Here is a 23,272-nt window from a genome sequence, read left to right on the forward strand (position 1 = left end):
TTACATGCATGTGCAGTTCAACTCTTTGAGTGATTATGCAGAAAGTTTGAAGTTAATAACTCATCTCCTTCTACCTTAGGCCATGCTCCATGCTGGACTAAGTGTGTAAATGTAGGAGGGGACTATGTTGAAAAATAAATGTGCTAGGTTTTCTAAAGTTGACTCCTTCTACCTTAGGCTACGAACTTATCAATCACCCCTCGTATAACGGTAGCACCTTTTGTTGATCCCGTAGAAGCCGTTGCGACCACTCGTGCCACCATCTTGCCAGAGTGATTTGACAGAGAGGTAGAAGATTATAAAGACACAGATAGAGTGGACAGCCAGCATCTTTTTCCCTGGGGTGGCAATGGCTAGTACTAGAGTACATTATTTTCAATGAGTGGAGAAAAGTTTAGGGGAAGTGTCAGAGGTAGTACGTTTTTCCTGACACAGGGAGTGGTAAGTGCCTGCGTGCACACTGCCAGGATTGGTGGTAGAGCCTAATACATTAGAGACATTTGACAGACTATTAGATAGGAGGCACATGGATGAAAGAAAAATGGAGGGTTATGGGCTATGTAGCGGGAAGGGGTTAGATAGATAATGGAGTATGCTAAAAGGTCGGAACAACATTGTGGGCTGAAGGGCTCCCACTGTTCTATATAGAAAGTTTGAAGTTGACCATTTGTTCCAGCAAGGAAAGGTGCATACTAAGGACATTAATGTTCTGCTTCTACATACTATAAATTCGTACCGATGAGGTGAGAATGAAAGCAGATATGATTAGCCAAGAAACTGGATTTAATCAGTACTGCCATTGTACTCCCTGTAGTAGCTCCTGGCTGTTGTGTCCGTGGCTGCTCGTGTAATGAGTAATTCTGAAAGGCACCAGGATGACAAATAATTACAGACCTTAATTTATTACTGAGCACCCATCACTGCTCCTTACACAGAAAGCAACAGGCCTGCAGTCCTTGTGCAGAAACTATTACACTGCCACAGCTTTGCAAGTCTAAAATAAATCAGCGCCCATTCACTTCAAAACAATTGGAGCCCCACTGTTCATAACGACTAAGCAATATCAGCAACGTGCCCACCAGTCACAAAACATCACTCCTGTTAAGGAGGATTATGATATAAACTAGACACAAATAGTTCTGTTTAGATGCTGGAATCCCATTCACTGCAAGATTTGGCATGGCACCTGTTGTGTGGATTTCCAATGACACTGACAGTGTACCTTTTGAAATCTAAATTCTCATAGCACAATCATTAAAAGGTCTAAGTGTCAGTGATAAACAAACAGGGTGAATTTTCAAACCCTTACCTTCAATAGCTTATTCAGATAAATGTGGACCAGACATGCTTAACTCTGTCCCATGAAATCCATCTCCTCTCTCGTGGGCACATGGCAGGTTTGGATTGCAGCCATAAACGAGCAGCCTTCTCTTTGGCAGTGGGAAAGGGACATGCTTGATTTTCTCCGATTATTGTAAAGAGAATCATTAGGTAATAGGAAGGTCACCTCAGGAAGATGTTGAAAAGCTTGCACTGGGTCCCTTCTTTGATCAGATGGTCCCCAGGCATCTGGCAAAAAACACATCCCTGTGCTCCTATCCCCATCCTTTACCCAGAAGGATTACTCTTTAAGATCATTCTGCACAATAATTAGTAGACTGTACATTTGTGCACTGTTGTTATGAGAATTAATTTAAGTGAATTCAACAAAGGTTAATTTGCATATAATGCCACTCATGTGTAGGAGCGTTATAATCTAAATCTAATTCCAAAACTGGGAAACTGCAACTGTTCTTAATGCCCATTCACCCAGTTTGTTGTTTACCTTGTTGCACCAATGTAGAAGAATATTTTATGGAGATTTTTTTTTAATCAGCCTTGTTGCAGATTGCCTGAAGCCTCCTGTTTCTGAGCACCTCCTGTAAATGTTAATAGCTGTACCTGACCATCAGTAATAATCTCACCATCTCACACAGTACGGCATTCAGTATGAGTCACATTCAATTACTACCGTGGCCCAGGGCACAGACCTTTACATGCTCCATCAGTGACCAAATCAGAGGTTTATAAAAGCACTGGGCTCAAAGTCCTACAGTAATCTACACCAGCTGTAAATGAATACATTCCACACAAATTGCTTCTGGCTGCAAACAACGAATCAAGGGAATTGTAAATCATCAACCTTCATTAGTGGATGACGATTGAATGGTCACCAAGAAGGCCTGTGGGCTTTGTTGTTGATCACAATTTCAAATGCTGGCCAAGGGCAACCCACCTTCTTCTTCTTCCTGAGGAGAACTTTGACCCCATCCACTGACACCATTATATTCACCTTCTTCTTCTTAATGTTCTTGGCCTTGAATTCATACTGAAATAAAAAAGATGGAAGAGTTCTGTAAAACATTTGCAAGTTGATGCTTTTCTTAGACAAAAAGAAGAAAGTAAAAGATTTGAAGAAAGTTATCATCTTTTCCCTTGGTTTAAAGAAACCTGTGAAGTCTACCTTCCACCCTATCACACCTCCCTCTCTTTGCAAAGGATAACAAGCAGATTAATTTGTAATAAATCATGTGCAAGTTTGGCAGGCCTGACTCCTCTGGGGACATTGGGTGAAGACATCTGCCCCACTGTTAGACTGAGAAAGGCAATATCACACTACATGACCATCACTTGCTTAGCAACAGCCACTTCAGAGACTTAGGGAGATTCGGCATGTCACCAAATACTCCAACCAACTTGTACAGATGCAGTGTAGAAGGCATCCTGATGGCTTGCATCATGGCGTAGTATGGCAGTTCCAACACTCAAGAACACAAGAGGTTGTGGAGAGTAGTGGAGCAGTGGACCCACCTTACTACTGAAAGCAGCCACATGAAGCCGAGCCACAAGAAGCCAGCATCAATCATCAAGCACCCCCACTATTCAGGTCATGTTCTCTTACACTGTTACCATCAGACAGGAGGTCCCGTACCAGCAAGTTGAAGAACAGCCACATTCTTATAACCATCAGGATTATGCACCTCCCTGCACAATCCTATTCCCCCCTCAGCAATGGAACACTACAGACCACCTTGTACACCAGCATGGACTTGCTTTTAATGATGTTCTTGCACTAATGTCTTATTTTTCATGGTCTTTCCCATCAATGTCTTGTAAAATTTATGTACACAAATGTCCGTTATGTGTTTTGATGCAACTGCAAGAAAGTTGAACTTGAATAAACTTGACTTGAACCAAGCACATACTAAGAGGCCATTCAAATCTGACCGCATAATAATGGCCCATCCAATGCTGTACTATTCATTGTTCTGAATCTGAAACTTGCTGCCAGACGTGGTGTTGGAATCAAATACATTTAAGAAGCATTTAGACAGACACAAATGCAATACTGTGCAAAAGCCTTTGGTGAAAAAATACATAGCTAGGGTGCCTGAGGCTTTTGCACAGTACTTTATATAGGTTAAAGTAGGAAGGTGGTTGGGAAACAGAAATAAGACTACTTAAAATCACAAACAAGAGAAAACCTGCAGATGCTGGAAATCCAAGCAACACACACAAAACGCTGGAGGAACTTAGCAGGCCAGCCAGCATCTATGGAAAAGAGTTCAGTTGATGTTTCGGGCCAAGACCCTTCCTGATGAGGGTTTTCGGCCTGAAACGTCAACTGCACTCTTTACCATAGGTGCAGCCTGGCCTGCTGAGTTCTTCAGCATTTTGTGTGTGTTGATAAGAGTACTTAGCTTTGTATTAGCTCAGTAGTATTCCAGTAACTGGAAAGACATAATATACAATACTGTGCAAAAGTCTTAGGCACCCTAGCAATATGTGCCTGAGGATAAAAGGACAAGGCATGAAAGGGTATGGTCCCAATTGCAGGCAAATGAGATTAGTGCAGGTGGGCATAAAGGGGGTTGAAGGGCCCACTTCTGTGTGATTGAACTCTATGAGTGACGGAGTTACCCAGCAAATTGCTGATTGATCCAGATTAGAAACGTTCCCAGTTCTATCATGATTTTCATTGCAGTAGTATAGTACAGTATATAGTATAGAATAGTAGTATAGTAACTACAGTTGTTCGTTCGTTCTGTATATGCCATGTCTACAATGTGGGCGATCACAGACGTTCTACGACCATGATTGTTCTTGACAAATGTTTCTACAGAAGAGGTTTGCCATTGCCTTCTTCTGGGCAGTGTCTTCACAAGACAGGTAACCCTAGCCATCATCAATACTCTTCAGAGATTGTCTGCCTGGCATCAGCGGTCGCATGACCAGGACTTGTGATATGCTCCGGCTGCTCGTAAGAGCATCCAGCACCTGCTCCCATGGCTTCACATGACCCTGATCTGGGGTTAGCGGGGTGTGGCTAAGCCAGTAATACACCTCGCCCAAGGGTGTCCTGCAGGCTAGCAGAGAGAAGGAGCGCCTTACACCTCCTTTGGTAGAGATATACAGTATCTTCACCCTACCACCATGGAAGTTGTACTGACTGAATCGTAAAGGAAAGACTCAGCACCTTTTGTATTTCTATCCAGTAGACCCTGTTGGAAATACCAATAAGAGAATACAAAGTCGGTAGTAATAAAATGTGAAAAGTGTTGTAGAGACCATGAGTTCCATTACTCCAACATACAAACGTTTGTAGATTGACTAATGGAGACACAGTCATTCAATGACTGAGTAGCAGAACCATAGTTAGAATGGCAGAGGTAACTGTCATTGCCTATAATTTCTTTAGTTTATTAGAAAAGAGGCGATCTCATTGAAAGACTTAAATTGTCATTTGACTTGACAGCGCACATAGAGAGCTGATGCTTCCCTTAATGTTTACAACCAGGCATCACTAACTCAAAGTAATAAGTTATCATCATGGAGTGAGATAAGAAGATTTAATTTTCATTAGTAAATCAATGGGAAATTTCCACCTAAGAGACTTAGTCACCTGAGTATGTTCAAGGCAGATTGATATATTTTTAAATATTAGGGAATAAAGAGGTAGTACAGGAAAGTGCCTTATGATAAAAGATCAGCCAGGAACATAGTGAGTAGCAGAGGGGCGGGATGGCCAACTGTAGATTACAGATCAGAGCTCCCACGTCCTTACTGCTATGCGTCAAACAGAATGCATACAATACTCCCGATGCAGCCTGACCAAAGTTTTATACAGCTGCAACATGACTTACTAGTTTTTATACTCGATGCCCTGGCCAATGAAGACAAGAATGCAGGATGCCTTCTTTAACCCCCTACCAAGAGCACCTCAACATCTTTTTGTACTTCCGTGCACTTAGGCACTTTGGGACCAGACCATTTACTGTATTCTCTCCCCCTTCCTTTGTGCAACTTGTCCAGATTAAACTTCATTTTTGTTTATCCACCTGCATTTCCAACCAGTCTTTAGCAACCAGCATCCTTTGATGATCTTCTTCATTGCACACAGCTCTGCCAATTTTTGTGTCATCTGCAAATTTGCTTATCAGCCTACCACACTTTTGTCCAAATCATTAACACACATCACAAACAAGTCCCAACACACAGCCCTGTGAACCATCACTGGTCACAGACCTCCAGTCAGAAGAACACCCTTCCACCATTGTCCTCTGCCTTCGATTGCCTCGATAATTTTGAATCCAATCTACCAAATCTCCTTGGATCAATTTACTTTAATATTCTAGATCTGCCCACTATGAGAGAGCTTGTTAAATGCTTTACTGAAGTTCATCTGTTCAATGTCCACTGCCCTGCCCTTAGTTCAAGTTCAAGTTTATTGCCATGCAATCATACACATATATACCGTCAAGCACTCCTCCAAAAGTACACAACACAGTACATATAACTCATACACATAATACATACAATGATACGAGACAACAGGGTGATCCGTTGGGGCACCCATTGAGAGAAGGGTAGTGCAGTCCGATGTGACCAGAATGAACATTAAATTTTGCTGAATGCTATTGGTATCACTTTGCTTTGGAAACTGAAGTAGAAAACCTCAGTTTATTAAAGAAGAACGATGTGTAGCAAAGCAAATTTGTTTAACGAAGGACACTTTTGATGGCATCATTTCTGGTTTATCTTCCACCCTTGTGCCTCTCGTTGCCCTTTCAGCCCCGTCTCTTCATCTCTTCTGCTGTTTGTTCTTTGTGTCTGATCCTGGAGATGTGCATTTCTCAGCTCCTTTGTCTCTTCCTCTCTCCTCCTTCTGTGCCTGTTTTTGTCATTCTGGAGACATGCAGCCCTTTCATCCCCCTGTCTCTTCATCTCTTCTGCTGTTTGTTGTTTGTCAATGCTACTGGCGTTCCATGGGTGATGAGACCTGGGTGGTGGCAGGGAATTCAGTAGTGTTATGGCCTGGGGAAAGAAACTGTTTCCCATCCTATCAGATCCTGTGCTAATGCTGCAGTTCCTCCTGCCTGATATTAGGGGTCATAGAGATTGTTGGATGAATGAGAGGAATCATTGACAATGCTAATGGGCCTGCATATGCAGCACTCCTGATATCTTTGATAGGTGGAAGAGACACTCTGATGACCCTCCCAGCAGTCCCCGCAATTGTTTGTAGGGACTTGCAGTCAGATGTCTAAATTCCCGTGCCAGGCGGTGACGCGGCTGGTCGGGACGCTCTCAACAGTGCTCCTGTAAAAGTCCGTTAGAATGTGGGTAGGGGGAGAGCCTCACTCACCTCAATCTCGTCAGGAAGTGGAGATGCTGCTGTGTTTTCTTGGTTAAAATGGTTATGTTGAGGGGCCAGGTAAGATCATTTGTTATGTCAACTCCCAGAAACTTGGTATTTCTAACTCTCTCCACTGATGAGCTTTGTGTATAGTGAGGAGTGGTCAGCCTGCCCTTTCCTAAAGTCCATACTCATCTCTTTGGTCTTCAGCAATAAACTTTGTTTCCTCCTCAAAAACACAGACAAGACCTTCCCCACACAACTGTGTCTAGTACATAGAACATACTAACACTATAACTGTAGAGACACAATAATACAAAGAATGTATACACCGGACGACATTATGAATGTAAAGAAAGCCACATACTGTTTTTGTAGACATTCAGAGGCCACTTTATTAATTACCTCCTGTACCTAATAAAATGGTCACTGCATCTACGTACATGGTCTACTGCTGCCGTAGCCCATCCGCTTAGAAGTTAAACATGTTGTGCATTCAGAGATGCTGTTCTGCACACCACAGCTGTAATGAAGGGTTATTTGATTTCTGTCAGTTTGAACCAGTGTGGCCATTCTCTTCTGACCTCTCTCATTAACAAGGCATTTTCACCCACAGAACTGCCACTCACTGAATGTTATTTTTTTGTTTTTCACACCATTCTCCGTAAACTCTAGAGACTGCTGTGTGGGAAAATCCCAGGAGATCAGCGGTTTCTGAGGTACTCATACCACCCCATCTGGCACCAATAATTATTCCACGGTCAAAGTTACTTAGATCACATTTCTTTCCATTCTGATACTTGGTCTAAACAGCAACTAAACCTTTTGACCTTTTTGGCATTCCTTGATTGCTGCCACATGATTGGCCGATTAGATATTTGCATTAATGAGATGTACCTAATAAAGTGGCCACTGGGAGTATACATGATTAAGGTTTACTTTTGTAATTAAAAAGAAAGCCCCTGCACATAGGTCAGTGTTAGTTCATCAGACCCCAAAACTAATTCTTTTAGGTAACCAACCCAAATAAGTTTTCTCCTTTTGAATTCTTTTCCTACCACTTTCAGTGCCCAAGTCCTCTTTGCCAATGAGTGCTGTAGCACTTTTAAACAAGTCCTTTTAATCAGTTTGAAATGCCTGCACAGAGAGGACCCTACAACCATCATTAGCAATGAATTGGGAAAGTCTGTCTCATGCAGCTAAAGTGTAACCTTTAAATGAAAGTCAATTTACGTCCTTCATTGCTACGGATCAATGCACAGACATTTGGGAAATCTCAACTTCTCAGCACATTTTTGCCCTTTAAGCCTGTTCTGTTTATGGTGCGAATGTTTCTAGGAGGCACTTGAAAGAGTTTGATTTAAGTAAAAACTTTTACATGGACAAGTCACACAGATTATTTACTCCAAAGATTTAGAACTCCTTCGTTATTATTATTGACGATTTTTCAATTCTGCACAAATTACCCATAACCTTATAGAGAAACATCTGTTATACTGTGGTTTGCTAGTTAATTGTTTATATGTCCTCATCTGGCCTCAAGCTTGGCTCATCATTTACTTCAGCAAATGAGCTGTAAAGAACAATAAGCCGCTCTTTCCACTGGTGCAGTCATTAACTCCAAAGCAAGTATCTTTGCATGACACCAAGTAATTGGCAAATTTCAACAGCTATACGCGCAATTCAGGCAACTTTCATTTCAGTGCAGTTGCTTTCAAATCAAAACTATTTGGGGAAAGTTATGAACTTGGATTCAAAGGCACTTAGTTCTTCAAAGAGGCACTTTTCAAATGAGACTAAACGAAGCTTGTCTGCCTTCTCAAGAGGTTGCTAAACATCCTTCCTTCAAACCATAGCAAGTATACTCTTTGGTATCTTGGCCGGAATTTGCTCCTCAAGCAACATCAAAGAAACAGAGATAAGACCATGAGATATAGGAGCAGAATTAGGGCATTTGGCCCATTGAGTCTGCTGCACCATTTCATCATGGCAGATTCATTTCCCTCTCAGCCCCAGTCTCCTGCCTTCTTCCCATAACCCTTCATGCCCTGACTAATCCAGAATCCATCAACCCCTGCTTTAAAAATATGCAATGATTTGTCCTTCACAGCCACCTGTGGCAACAAATTCCAGATTCACCACTCCCTGGCAAAAGAAATTCCTTCTCACCTCCATTCTAAATGGGCGTCCCTCTTTTCTGAGGCCATGTCCTCTAATTCTAAACTCTTCCCCGAGAAGAAACATCCTCTCTACATCTACTCTATTGAAGTCTTTCAACATTTAATAGGTTTCAATGAGATCCCCCCTTCCCCATCATTCTTCTAAATTCCAGTGAGTAGAGGCCCAGAGCCATCAAACACTCCTCATTCGATAACCTTTTCAATCCTGGAATCATTTTCGTGAACCTCCTTTGAACTCTCTCCACTGTAAGCACATGCTTTCTTAGATAAGGGGCCCAAAACTGCTCACAATACTCCAAGTGAGGCCTCACAAGTGCCTTATAAAGCATCAGTATTACATCCTTGCTTTTGTCCTCTCAAAATGAATACTGTGATCACATTTGCCTTCCTCACCACTGACTCAACTTGTAGATCTAGTCATTGTTACATTATTCATTGTGTGAGCTCACAGACTACAGCTATCATTACAACAGCAACCTTTCTCTGCCATGAAGTACATTGATCAGCCTTATTTGTCATACATACACTGAAATATTGAAACATGCAGTGAAATGCCTTGCTAGCATCAATGACCAAGCACAGTTGGGGGGTGTGCCGGGGGGAGCCCACAAGCATGGCCATGCTTCTGGCGCCAACCTAGCATGCCCACGATTTACTAACGCTAACCTTAACCCATATGTCTCTGGAACGTGGAAGGACACGCGAGCATCTGAAGGAAACCCACAAAGTGATGGGGAGAACGTACTAACTCCCTGCAGACAGCAGCACCTCGGTCACTGCCTCCGTAAAGCATTACACGAGCCGCTTTGTTACCATGTTGTCCCAGATCATTTGAAATGCTACAACACTGTTAATGGCACAATAAAAAATGTAAGTCTTTTTCAACTGAGGCAGAGACTTGCAGGCTCATAGCGCCCAGTTTGGAGTGAAACAAGAAGCATTTGCTGGGAAGAGTAAACAAGATGTTACAATTCCAAAAGGGGTACAAGAAGAAAGAAATCTTGTGAGAAGAGTTTTTGAAAAGTTGCAGAGCAGGTTGACAAACTATTTGAAGAATCATGCATGATCCAACATAAATAGAAGCAGAGAAATGAGAAATCTTCTCACAAGATTTCTTTCCACTTGTACCCCTTTTAAAATTGTGACATCTTGTTTATTCTCCAAGAAAATGCTACTTGCTTCAGTCCATATTGGGTGCTGTAAGCCCGTAAGTCACTGCCTCAATTGAAGAGTAGGAGGAGCTTAAGATGGTGCCAGAAGTTTTTGCAGACCTGGACAACTTCTTCTAGTTCATCCACTAAGCAGTTCATATCTCCTTTTCTCATGTCATTTTTTTCCCCCTTTTCAAGATGGCAGGGGTCCTCTCAGAGTCCATAATCTACAGCTGCACTGAAGCTACATTCTTCACCGGCGGTGAGTTCTCGCTCTTGGAAGTAACCAAGCAGCCTGGTGTTTTGGGATCTCCAGGTGTGGCCTGGAGGACATGCAGCCTAGGGGTGTGGCCCTGTGGATGACCTGATTCCTCACCGATTATGTCGACTGAAGTGCTGCGGGAGATTGAAACATCGAGACAGCAGGCGGTGTGTGCAGCTGTCAGAGTCTCTCTCTCTCGTTTTGAGTTGGAGGGCTCAGATAAGCAACGTAGCAGACTGGAACATCAGAACAGCGAGCTATTGAGGCAGGAATGATGTCACTCTCTCCCTCGCTAGCGGAAGGGATGTGTCTGAGATGTTGAAGTGTTGGGATGGGCAGTATTTTTTGATGGACTCCACATCAAGGTCTCTGGTGTGCTTTGCTATTGCTCGCACGGTGGGTGGTGGGGGTGGGGGCTGATACTTTTGCTGGATCAAGTGGGGAGAGGGTTGATGCTTTTGCTGCTGCTTGTGCGTGGGAGGGGAACGGGGGAGTGGGGGGGCTTTGGGTTTCCAATGTTATCTGTCAATTGTTCCTTGGGGTTTTGTTTCTCTGTTTTGTGGATGTTTGCAAAGAGTAAGGATTTCAAGTTGTATACTGTATACATTCTTTGATATTAAATTGGGCCATAAAGGCATGGTAAATCCTCTATAAAACACTGATTGGGGTGCTGTACAGTTCCGGGCACAATACTTTAGGAAGGATGTCAAGGCTTTAAAGAAAGAGGGCAGAAGAGATTTACCAAAATAATTCCAGAGATGAAAGACCTTCATTACTTGAACAACAGTCATATTGAAAACCAAAGAAATCTAGCCTACAGTGTAGACTATGACCCAATTAGTACAAATGCACTTGGAGTTGTAATGTCTTGTGACATGTAATGTAATCTTGGCAGACAACTAGATATTTGCATTCCCAGAACCACTTGCCTTCTTCGAGAAAATTGAAGGCGGCAGCACATTATTTTACTTGACCGGGGAAGGGAAATGTAAAGCCTGAACAAACATGTTCTTTAGATGCCTTTAGAATTAACAGCAGGACTTTTGAAAGAACAAAGGAAACCATGTTGAACGTTGCTGCACTGAGCAGATTAATCAAGCATGTTGCATTGGAAATGAATGATATCAAGAACTTTGTTCATTAATTAACAGAGGCAGTTAAATTAAGCTGCAAGTCATAATTACTTCAGGCAAATAATATCACAAGAAATAGGCCTATTTTGTTTAAATTAGTGTTGACCTTTATAAAGGCTCAAGTTATTCACTGTGGATGAAATCATGACAGTTATAGCCTATAAAGCTGTTTGGTAATATCAACCATATTAAAGACAACACATTAACACATTAAAATACCATAAATCTTGAATGTTGTGGAGCTTCTCAGGTTAGACAACGTGTAGAGAGTGAAAAACAGATTGATGAGCCTGCACCAACTCTGGAATCAGGGGAAAACACGTTAATAAATTTGTGGTCATTTTTTCTCATTCCTCCAATACACTTTTCATCCTCAAACCACAGAGAAAGTCTTAATGCAGCAGCTCAGCCAGAACCATCAACAATCCCTGGGCTTTCACAGTTGTTTTCTGACCTGCTCAGTTCTTCCGGCAGTCTGGTTTTGTTTCAGAATCTGTATATGGTTAGAATCTGAAATTGCTCACATTTTTGTAAAAAATTTGAGGGTGTTGGAAATAAACAGGAGGTCAAGCAGCATCAATGAAGAAAGAGAGTTAGCATTTACGGTCAATGGTATTTCATTGGAATGGTAGTAGGTGGAGATAAAACAGGTGATATGATGCAGACTAAGAGAGAGGCTGAGCAGCTCTCTATGCATCTTTGTGCTCGTGCATAAAACTTATATCCCCATCTAACTGTTTATAAAAGCAAAACCACAAACCCATCTTCCAGATCTACGACAATGTTCTCCAAGCACTGACTTACATCTATGTAGCCTCTTTAATGTAATAAGTCATTCACCTGTATTCCAGGGGATTCTTATCAGACATAATAGTAAGTTAAGAATCTAGATATCAAAGGTATTTTAAAGAGGGAGAGAGGTGGAGAGTCACAGAGGTTTAGGGAAGAAATTTTAAAGCTTGGGCAGTTGGAGAAACTGTCATCACTGGGAAGAAGATGGGAAAGCACAAGAAGCCTAAATCAGAGGATTGGGAATAAGTAGGGCTACAGGGACGTGGATGGAATGAAGTACATTTGTGGGCTTTGTCACAGATTTTCAGCCCACAGGAGGAATGGTCTTCAAATAATTGCCAATGCAAAAATTCACTTCTTGAGTGTCACAATCCTTCTTTCTTTAATCCAGTGGATGTAGAAAATAGAGAGGACTGTGGAATGTAATCCTCAAAGCAGCGTTCATCACTCTGGAATTCCATGCTATTAATAACATTTAATTTATAAAGAGACTGGTACCAGATTCCATCCACTTTAAGCTTTATTTTACCTTCCCTCATTTCTTCTTGTTTTATGTTTTATCATTCAAGGAGCACCTAACCGACATACTCAAAAACTGAAGCAGATCTGTGATTATGACAGAGTGGTTGTCGAAGAGGCCTCTAGGTTTAAATAACACTAACTAAGCATTAACCTTTCATGTTTAAGAAATGTAACTGTGCTGGTGATCTTCATACCCAGTCACAGCCACTGTTACCTTGACAGTGGAACCAGTGTTCTGTTAGATTAGCAGGGTTCAACTGCGGCAAAATCGTGAAATCTCCTACTCCCATGCCAAGAGTATGCTAAATGAACTAATAGAGAATCCACTGCACTCCCCCGCCCAGCAGTGTACTCAGTGAATTACCACTGAAACCACCCCACATCGCTCCTTGATATGCAGAGCATGCACAAAGAATTAGCACCCCTCCCCCACGACGGGGCATGTCACAAGCCAAGTGGAATCAAGTAGGGCTAAAAAAAGGGGAAAGAAAGTGCAGAATAAATCAGAAAACGGACTTATAGGATCTTAACCTCAGCCCTACCCAAGAACAGACAACTTGCAGCAAATCAACAACCCTGGAACCTCTGGGTCAGAACCTTATTAAGACGTCCCATGAAGATCAGAATCGGTGGGCAGAAAAGAGTCAATCTCCATCAGAGCCTTAGAGTATCCCAGGCATTTACAACATAATAATGGATTTGACAGAGTTCCTGAGGGAAGCAACATGTGATGATCCAAATGCAAAGGGCCTAGGCAAAACAAGTGGAGGCTCCAATCCTCTACTATGGGTTGGTTTCCCCCTTTCAAGTCTGAGACTGTGAATGGTCTGGTTTAGAATTCACATTGCTTTTGATTTCAGTGTAGGAATGCTACCAACATTTTTACTAACATATTTATCAACATTTTAGCTATTTTTCTTACATTAACTTTTATTACACTTGATCCAATTTTATATATCTCTCGTTCAGTGACATTTAAGAACTCTTCGAGCTCTGACAGCTGACAAGGGCCAGAAATAGTCTGTGCCAGGCATTAAACTCATCGAGAGCAATTTTGGGAGTGGTGCTTCCCCAGCGCACAGCTGCCACTTCAGAGTCCTGGGTGCTTTGGTTCGGGTGAATGCATATTCAGGGTGACCACAGCTGGCGATTGTAGACAGTAGGCCTGTGTTTGTCAGACCTGGCCCATTTTAGTAAGACCTGGACATTCTCCAACATAATCTGATTAGTGTGCAATTCAATCCCAAGTACTTCCTGTTTGCAAACATGTGGCTTTCACTTAAATGCTCCTGTTTAAATGTCGACACCCATTTCTAGATTCATCTGCTGGGTCACTGTACAAACGATGATTAAAATGTCGTGATTCTGTTCGGAACTTTGCACACTGTTCATTTTTACTGTAGTCACTATTGTTCAATCTTCCATCAATCAGGAAAGGGATCTCGGTGACATGAATGTGATGTTGTACTATTGTTGGCAATAACACAACATCAACTGGTGTTGGTAGAATTTCAAATGGTGACGAGAAAGATACAAGAGTGAGTTAGGTCAGCTGATTGAGTGATGTCACAGCAACAACTCTGCACTCAACTTCAGTAAGACAAATGAACTACTTGTGGACTTCAGAAAAGGTAAGCTGAGGGAACACACAGCAGTTCTCATTGAGAGATCAGAAGTGGAAAAAGTGAGCAATTTCCAGTTCCTGGTTGTCAACATCTCTGAAATCTATCCTGGGCCTAACATGTTGATAGTACATTTTCAAAGAAGGCATGATAGCGTCTATACTTCATTAGAAGTTTGAGAAGATTAGGTATGGCACCAAAGACACTTGCAAATTGTTTACAAATGTACAGTGGAGAGCATTCTAACTGGCTGCATCGCTGTCTGGTATAGGGTGGGCATGGCATAATATCAAAATAAGCTACAAAAAGTTATAAATTCAGTCAACTCCTTCATGGGCACCAGCCTGCCTAGCATCCAGGCCATTTTCAAGGAGCAATGCCTCAAAAAGGTGGCATTCTATCACCCAGGACATGCCCCCTTCTCGTTGCTACCATCAGAAAGGAGGTACAGGAGCCTGAAGGCACACACTCAACCATTCAGCTTCTTCCCCTCTGCCATCACATTCCTGAATGGACAATGAATCCATGAACACTACCTCCCTACTTTTTCCTTCTCTTTTTGCACTGCCTATTTAACTTTATATATATATTTATATGCTCCTTACTGTAATTTACAGGTTTTATTATGTATTGCAATGTACTGCTGCCACACAATGACGAATTTCATGACATACGCAAGTGAAATTAAACCTGATTCTGATAAATGTTTGAATGATATTTCCTATTGAAACCAGTGATAACTTCCACTCCATTTTCCTGTAAATAGCTTCACTGCATAGATGTCACTACATCTGCTTTTTCCAGTAACATCATGAGAAGATGGTGATATTTCAGCCATTTTGTTGCTTTTTAGGGGCATAGGGAAGGCCCAAGCAATATGAGCAAAAGAGGACAAATATCAGGGGCAAAATGAGTCACTAAAGTCACTCTTATCCATCCTTGTTTCTCATTATCTCTTTGCTAGCTGACCTACAGTGGACCCCAATTAGGTAACGCCCTTAGAGTAGGACTTTCACCCTGGTTTTCAAACCTCTTCATGGGGTTTTTCCTTCTTACCTGCATTATCTCCAATCCCAATATCAGAGCTGTCAGCCTCTCTCCAACTCTAGCCTCAAGTGCTCTCAGATGTATCGATCCACTTTCAGATGAGTGTTGCATTCAAAAATGTCCCAGGCTGTGGAATTTCTGCATGTCTCCCATTCTATCTCCCTCTCCTCCTCAAACCCTATCTTTTTGACCAAACCTTTACTCTTTCTCCAAAATATCTCTTTATGTTGCTTGATGTCAATTGATAACTCTTCCAGAAAGCTTTGTTGCCCTAACACTGCAAGTTAAGTTGAGGCAGCTACTGTGCTATGACCATCATAAGGAAGGTCATCACAAGAGATCGGGCTTTTAAATTACCAGAGTAGCAGTTTCAACCAATGATCCAGAGGCGTGAGTTTAAGTCCCAACAAGACAGTTCAGAATTAAAATCCATGTAAACCTCAATGTAACTGTTAACCTACTGAACTGTCATGATCAATATTGTTAAGGCAAGGATATCGGCCTTCCTTACTATAGATCTACCAATACAGTTAAGTTTTAATTGCTGCCTCAGATCAGGAGTGATTAGGGATAAAGAATGGTTGCAGGTTTTGACAAGAATATTCACATCCCATGGACAAATAAAACAAAAATTGGAAGTAGTAGAGGAAGAGGCAGTTTTACTTGTGCTGCGGGGACTGGTTGAAAGGAGAGTGTTGTGTTGTGGAGAGTACATGACTGGCTGCATCACAGTCTGGTATGGAAACACCAATGCCTTTGAAGCAAAATCTGACAAAAAGTAGTGGATAAAGCCCAGTCCATCACAGGTAAAGCCCTCCCCACCACTGAGCTATCTACTTAAAATGCTGTCACAGGAAAGCAGCAACCATCATCCGGGACTCCCACCATCCAGGACATCTGCCATCAGACAAAAGGTTCAGGAGCCTCAGGACTCACACCATCAGGGTCAGGGACAGTTATTATCCCTCAACCATCATGCCCTTCAACCAAAGGGGATAACTTCACTCACCCCACCCTCGAAATGTTCCCACAATCTTTGGACTCATTTTCGATGACTCTTCTTCTCATGTTCTCGATATTTATTGTTTGTTTATTTATTTATTTTATCTGCATAATGTGTTGTCTTTTGCACACTGGTGAATACCCAAGTGGTCTTTCATTGACTCTAGTATTATTCTATTATGGATTTATTGAGTATGTCCACAAGAAAATGAATCTCAGGGTTGTATATGGTGACATTTTTATATTTAGATAATAAATTTACTTTGAACTATATCTATAAAGTCTATTTAAACTAACCCTACATAAAATGTATTTATCCCTCCCATGTTCTCAACAACCTCCCCTGGCTGAGATACTCCCACTGACCGACACATTATGGGTAATTTACAGCGGTCAATTAAACTTTGGGATTTTGGGTGGCAGGGTGGAGATACTATGCATCTCTACTAGAGGAAGTGTAAAGTGCTCCTTCTCTCAGCTAGCCTGCAGGTCACTCTTGGGCAAGGTGTAGCACCTGCTTAGCCCCCTGATCAGGGTCATATGAAGCCATGGGAGTAGGTGGTGGATGGTTGTATAAGCAGCTGGTGCATATCACAGTCCCAGTTATGCAACCACTGATGCCAGGCAGACAATCTCTGAAGAGTACTGATAACGGTTGGAGTCACCTGTCTTGTAAAGACACTGCCCAGAAGGAGACAATGGCCATCTCCTTCTTAGAAAAATTTGCCAAGAATAAGCATAGTCATGGAAAGACCATGATCACCCAAGTTATACGAGACACATATAACAAACGAATTTTGGGATGTGGGAGAAAACAGGAGTACCCAGAAGAAATCCACCCAGTCACAGGGTGAACGTGCAAACACCATACAGATGGCAGCTGAGATTAGGATTGAACTTGGGACTTAGGCACTTAGTGGCAGCAGCTCATGTTGGAGATGGCCATTGCCTGGCAGTGCTGTGGCATGAAAATCACTTGCCAATTATCAGCCCGCGCCTACAAGGTGTTGCTGCATATGGAGTTGGACTACCTCATTTGCTAAGTAGTCACCGTGCAATTATCAGTGGACATCACCACTTATAACTTTATGATCAAAGAAGGGTCAGTGATGAAGTTGAAAATAGTTGGACAAAGAAGAATACCAAGAAACTCCTGCAGTATTACTCTGACTTTTGACAACTACAACCATTGACCTTTAGGTGTGGTAAGACTCCAGCCATTGGAACGTTGTCCCCTTGCTGATGATAATGCTCAGTTTACCAGCAACCCCTGAAGCTATACTCAGTCAGAACTGCCTCAATGCCGAGAGTAATCACTCTTATCTTAACTCTAAATTTCAGCTCTTTGTTCCATGTCTGGACCAAGCCTGTACTGAGGTCATGTGGAATGGCCCTTGCAAGATCCAAACTTAGCATTTGTGGTTAGGTTATTGGTGTCTAAGTGCCATTTGATAATCCAGTTGACAACAATTCTCATTATTTTGCTTATGATTCAGAGCAATTACTAATTAGCAAGAATGGAAATGTCCTGTTCATTGCAGAAGGACATACCTGCATAAATTTTCACATTGCTATGGAAATGCCAGTGTTCATGGTGTACTTTACCATTTTATCTGTGGACATGTGCCTTAAGATCTCTCCTTTACATTACTCAATATCCTCCCATTTATTGTATGTTCACTTCGTTCCCTGCTGCATCTTCCATAATACATCACTTCATCCTTAACGCAACAGATTCTGCTGATGCTGAAAATCCAGAGTAACATGTGCAAAATGCTGGAGGAACTCAGCAGGTCAGGCAGCACCTCTGGAAAGGATTAAAGAGTTGACGTTTCAGGCCAAGACCCTTCATCAGGATTGGTATTCAAATTAGGGTTTAATCTTTTTTTTCCAGGAGGAAGAAACCGGAGGTTCATGAGCCATTCTTCATTTGGGGATCAGAGGTGGAGAGGGTCAGTAACTTAAAATTCCTTGGCATTTTCTTTTCAGAGGATCCATACTTGGACCAGCAAGTGTCATTATATAGGCAGCACCTCTTCTATCTTAGAAGTTTGTACAGATTCAGCATATCAACTAACATCCTGACAAACTTCTATAGATGCATAGTAGAGAATATCCTGACTGGTTGCATCACGGACTGTTACGAATGTCCAATGTCCAATTCTCAAGAACAGAAAAGCCTATATTCAGTAGTAGATACAGCCTGGTTCATCACAGGAAAAGCCTTCCCCACCATTGAGCAAATAAAGAGTGTTATCAGAAGAAAGCAGCATTCATTATCAAGAGCCCCACCATAATGCTCTCTTCTTGCTACTGTCATTGGGGAAGAGGTAGAGGAGGTTTAGGTCTCATGCTACTAGGTACAAGAAGATTTTTTACCCTTCAATCATCAGGTTCCTTAACCAGCGTAGATAACTTCTCTCACCTCAACACTGAACTGATTCAACAACCTATGAACTCACTTTCAAGGACTCAACAACTCATGTTCTCGTTATTATTTATTTACTAATTTTTTTTGTATTTGTCATTTTCTTTTGCACAATGATTGCTTGCCAAACTTTGTGTATAGTTTTTCCACTGATTCTATCATATTTCTCTGTTATACTGTGAATGCCCACAAGAAAATGAATCTCAGGGTGATATATGGTGACATATACGTACTCTGATAATTTACTTTGAACATTTTTTTAGATTAAATTTGTCACCTTTCTGTGCCCAAATAACCAATCAAAAGTATTCCTCCTTCCTGTCAGCTATGCACCTAATCTTGTTTTAAGTTTTGCAAACCTCTTCATCATGTCCCCTACATTTGACTCTGCCTCATCAATATAAACTGCAGAAAGCAAGGGTCTAAGTTCTGATCTTTGCAGAGCCTTGTACTGCTGTCATAAAAATACCTGTCAGTCTCTGCTTCCTGACGCTGAGCTAATTCTGGATCCAAATTCCCTCAGATCCCATGCACCTTTTTACGTGTCTGACCTGTTTGTTGTGCAGGAGGTCAGGACCTTTTCCGCTCCATTCTCTGATTGACGGCACAGTGAAGAAATACAAACAACATCAAATGTAATTTCTCCTGTCAGTAAGCTAAGACTTGATTTTCATTAAGTAAATGTGTGCAGCAAACTGTTTCCCCTATATCTAAAGGACTGGAAAACAAATGTTAGGAAACAACTTTTTTTGTGGTTTTAAATCATTATGAAAGACCATCAGTATAGTGCTCTACCTTCATTTAGTCTCAGATCTCAAATACACTTGAGTGATTTTTGCTCAAAGCTGCTTTGGAAATATTTTTAGAAAGCATTTGTGGAAATGTTTCGAAGACCATCCTTGTAAACCAGGCAAAGTTAAACTTCAGACTTTCTCCCCTAGAACACACTGCTATCCTAAGAAGCGTTCAGATCAGATTTTATTTGCCCTCTGCTAAATTGTTCAGGAGACAAGTTCACACTGACAGAAACAGCTGTCGGCAAGCCTCAGCCTGGCTGCTGGTCCCATTAGATCTCTGTTGATTAACATCACTGGGTTTTCAGATGACAACAGTGGGCAACAACAGAGGTAGAAATCACACACAAATGTTATTTTGGTCTAATAATGTAGATATTATTTTACAAGAATGGATGCCGAACTAGAGATGGAATATGTAACCTCAAACATTCTCCACAGACCCATGCCCTCTTCTATTTTTCGACAGGAATGCAAATTGTTTCATGCAGCAATCTACGGAAGAACTGAGTTGGATGTACTTCTCAACCCGCTGAGATCCACCAGTTACTCCAGATTCCAGCATCTGCATTCTTTTATGTTTGTTTCTCGTTTAGATGATATAAATAAATATTTCAAATGCCTCCCACAGAGAAGACATGCATGGCCTATGGAAGCAGGACAGACAGATAGATAAACATTGTTTTTATCATGCCAGAGCATTCTCATCAAGAGGGAGAGGATCCTGAGACATATTCCAAAGATGCAGTCTTCTCTAGATGCACAGTGGAGAGTGTACTACCTGGCAATGTTCAAGAGCACAAAGGGCTACAGAAAGGAGGTGAGTACAGTCCATTCCATCACAGGTGGAGCCCACCCCACCATTGAGTACATTTACATACAGCGCTGTCACAAGAAAGCAGCATCCATCATCAAATGCCCCCACCATCCAGGCCATGCTCTCCTCTTGCTTCTACCATTGGGCAGGAGGTACAGGAGCCTAAGATGCCAGCCACCAGCTTCAGGAACAGTTCTACAACCATCCAGTTTTTGAACTGGCAAAGTTAACTTCTTTCACTGCTACTCCGAAACCATGCTACAACCTACAGACTCAAAGACTCTTTACAACGCAAGTTCACAGTATCTTTCCTGCGTTAACTTGCCTTCTTTTGCATATTGGTGTTTGTCAGTCTTCTGTCAGTTTTTTTTGTAAAATTCTATTGCATTTCTCTTTTTCCCTGCAGATCCCTGCAAGAAAATGAATCTTGAGCAAGTATGTGGTGACATATACACACCTTGACAATAAATTTACTTTGAACTTTGAAATGGTTGCAATATTCTGGTCAAGGTGTATCCCTCAATTAACACCACCAGCACTGAATATTGGATGAAAATAAACAAAACCTGTAGATAATGGAGATCTGAAACAAGGACACCAAATGCAAGATGTACTCAGAAAATCCTGGGTGGTGGTATGATGGTATGTCTCTACCAAAGGAGGTATAAGATGCTCTTTCCCTCCGCTAGCCTGCAGGTCACCCTTAGCCCCTCTGCAGGGTCACGTGAAGCCATGGAAGCAGGTGGTGGATGGTCATTTGAGCAGCTGGTACATATCACAAGTCCTGGTTATGCGACCACTAACACTAATACTCTGAAGAGTGTTGATATTGGCTGGAGTCACCCGCTTTGTAAAGGCACTGCCCAGAAGAAGACAATGGCAAAACACTTCTGTGGAAAAATTGCCAAGGACAATCATGATCATGGAAAGACCATGGTCGCCCATGCCGTAAGACACACCATATAACAAATGATCTGAGAGATCAGGCAACATCTGCATAGAGCAAAGGTTGAGGACTCTTCATCAAAACTGAGACAAAGAATGAAAACATTAGTTTCAAACTGGATGGAAGGCGGGCAGGAATGGATAGAGCAAGGGTGTATCTGTTGTACATCTAGGCCAAAGTGCCAATGGAGATGAATTATTAATGGCACAGAGGGAGAGAGACAAAGAAGCAGGTTGGGTTATGCTAATGAAGAATAAAAGTACTGAGCCAGTAACCCAGACTACTGGTCAGTTCAGATAAAGGTGGAGTTATCAGAAACTGAAGAAGACATTTGAAAGGCTCCACACTGAAGGACCATGTCAGTTTGTGATATTGGGTTATTCCAACATTGCTGTTTGTAGTGCCTTCACAACTTGGCTACTGCTTTGCAGATCTATTTGCAAAGTTGCAGTTCAAGGTCTAAGGGACAAAATTTTCCAGTTAGCTTAAAGATGCAGCTCCTTTTAACAGACCATGCACAATCTGCTTACTTATGGACATTCTCGATGTTAATTTCCTCTCCTGGGACGTCTACACAACCAGAAAAGCAATACTGACAAAGATGAAGCTCTATGAAATTGCTCTGTGACCCTGAAGATAATTGAGCAAGAAATCAACATCAGTCATATGAAGCAATCTACATTATTCAGTCCTAACTGGATATGCCAATAGTTGATATTTCCATGAATCACAATTTTCTGTGGAGTAATTTATCTCTGGTGCATACACTTTTCTTCATAACTTGCCAACCAATACTTAACCAACTCCTTCAGTCAGCTGCTTTCTCGACGGTGCATATTCTGATACCATGGGGACAGGAGGAAGAAATTCTTTTCAATCTCTGAACCCTCTACAAGCTGATTAATTTGGTTGAAAGTCAAAGCTGCAGATGCTGGAAACCTGAAATAAAAACAGGTAATGCTGGGGTACTCAAAAGATCAGATTGCCTTTGTGGAGAGAAAAACTTCTCAGGTCAATGATGCAAGTCATTGGTTTAGATGTAAGCTCTTTGACCTGAAATTTCAAATCCATTTCTCCTCCCACAGATGCTACCTGACCCAAGTGCTTCCACCATTTTGTAGTTTACTTTATGCTTATTTCCTGTACTCTGGTGAAAGCAGTCAAATCACATGCTCCAACTTCATAGACATATCTATATCTTCCAGTCTTCACATCCTGGACCATATCCCCTCTCTAATGAAAATTGGTTGCATTTTAATTCTTCAAAGCTCTTTGCTCCACACAACTACTACCAACACCACCACACAAAACTCAGAACATGAATCTTTCTTTCACCACAGGATGAAATGCTCAGAATGCATTCTTAACCATGCCCCAAATATGGATGAGGACTAGTAATGTCCAACATGAGAAACCCAAGAAAATAGAAAAATGGGCCACCTAATCTCTTAATGGGCATGCACAAGAAACTACAGATGCTGGAATCCGGAGAAGCAAAGAAGACACTCACAACACGCTGGAGGAACTCAGCAGGTCAGGCAGCATCTCTGGAAGGAAATGGACAGTTGATGTCTCTGGGTTTTCATCTCAAGTTTGCCCTATCATCCAAATGACCATAACTGATCTACCCCACCACAGATCCAACCAGTTCACCTCTAACTTCTGATTGTCCATTCATCAAACTCATTTATTTTAAGGTATCACACAGGATATGTCCCCAAGAATTGAGTGCAAAGGCGGTTTGGTGAAAATTCACAGTAGGATCCTAGTACAGAAGGGCCATTTAGTTGATCATGTTCACACCAATTCACTATTAGAGCAAATTTCTATGCCTTGATTTTGATTTATTTGTGGCATTGCATTGTAACTGTCCCCCATTGGTCCTTTACATGGACCAATG

The 23,272-nt window shown here is 41.7% G+C and overlaps 1 protein-coding gene across 4 annotated transcripts in view; it reads right to left on the reverse strand.

The window, feature by feature from the left end:
- The window catches only part of nos1apa (nitric oxide synthase 1 (neuronal) adaptor protein a), a 452,585-nt gene that overhangs the window by 225,121 nt on the left and 204,192 nt on the right, over positions 1-23,272 (reverse strand). For all 4 annotated transcript variants that reach the window (XM_072274209.1, XM_072274210.1, XM_072274212.1 and 1 more), the window contains exon 3: positions 2,276-2,368. In XM_072274209.1, the coding sequence (XP_072130310.1) occupies positions 2,276-2,368 (93 nt within the window). The remainder of the gene's footprint in view (positions 1-2,275; positions 2,369-23,272) is intronic.

This window comes from Mobula birostris, chromosome 12 (genome assembly GCF_030028105.1).
Source record: "Mobula birostris isolate sMobBir1 chromosome 12, sMobBir1.hap1, whole genome shotgun sequence".
Classification (NCBI taxonomy): domain Eukaryota; kingdom Metazoa; phylum Chordata; class Chondrichthyes; order Myliobatiformes; family Myliobatidae; genus Mobula; species Mobula birostris.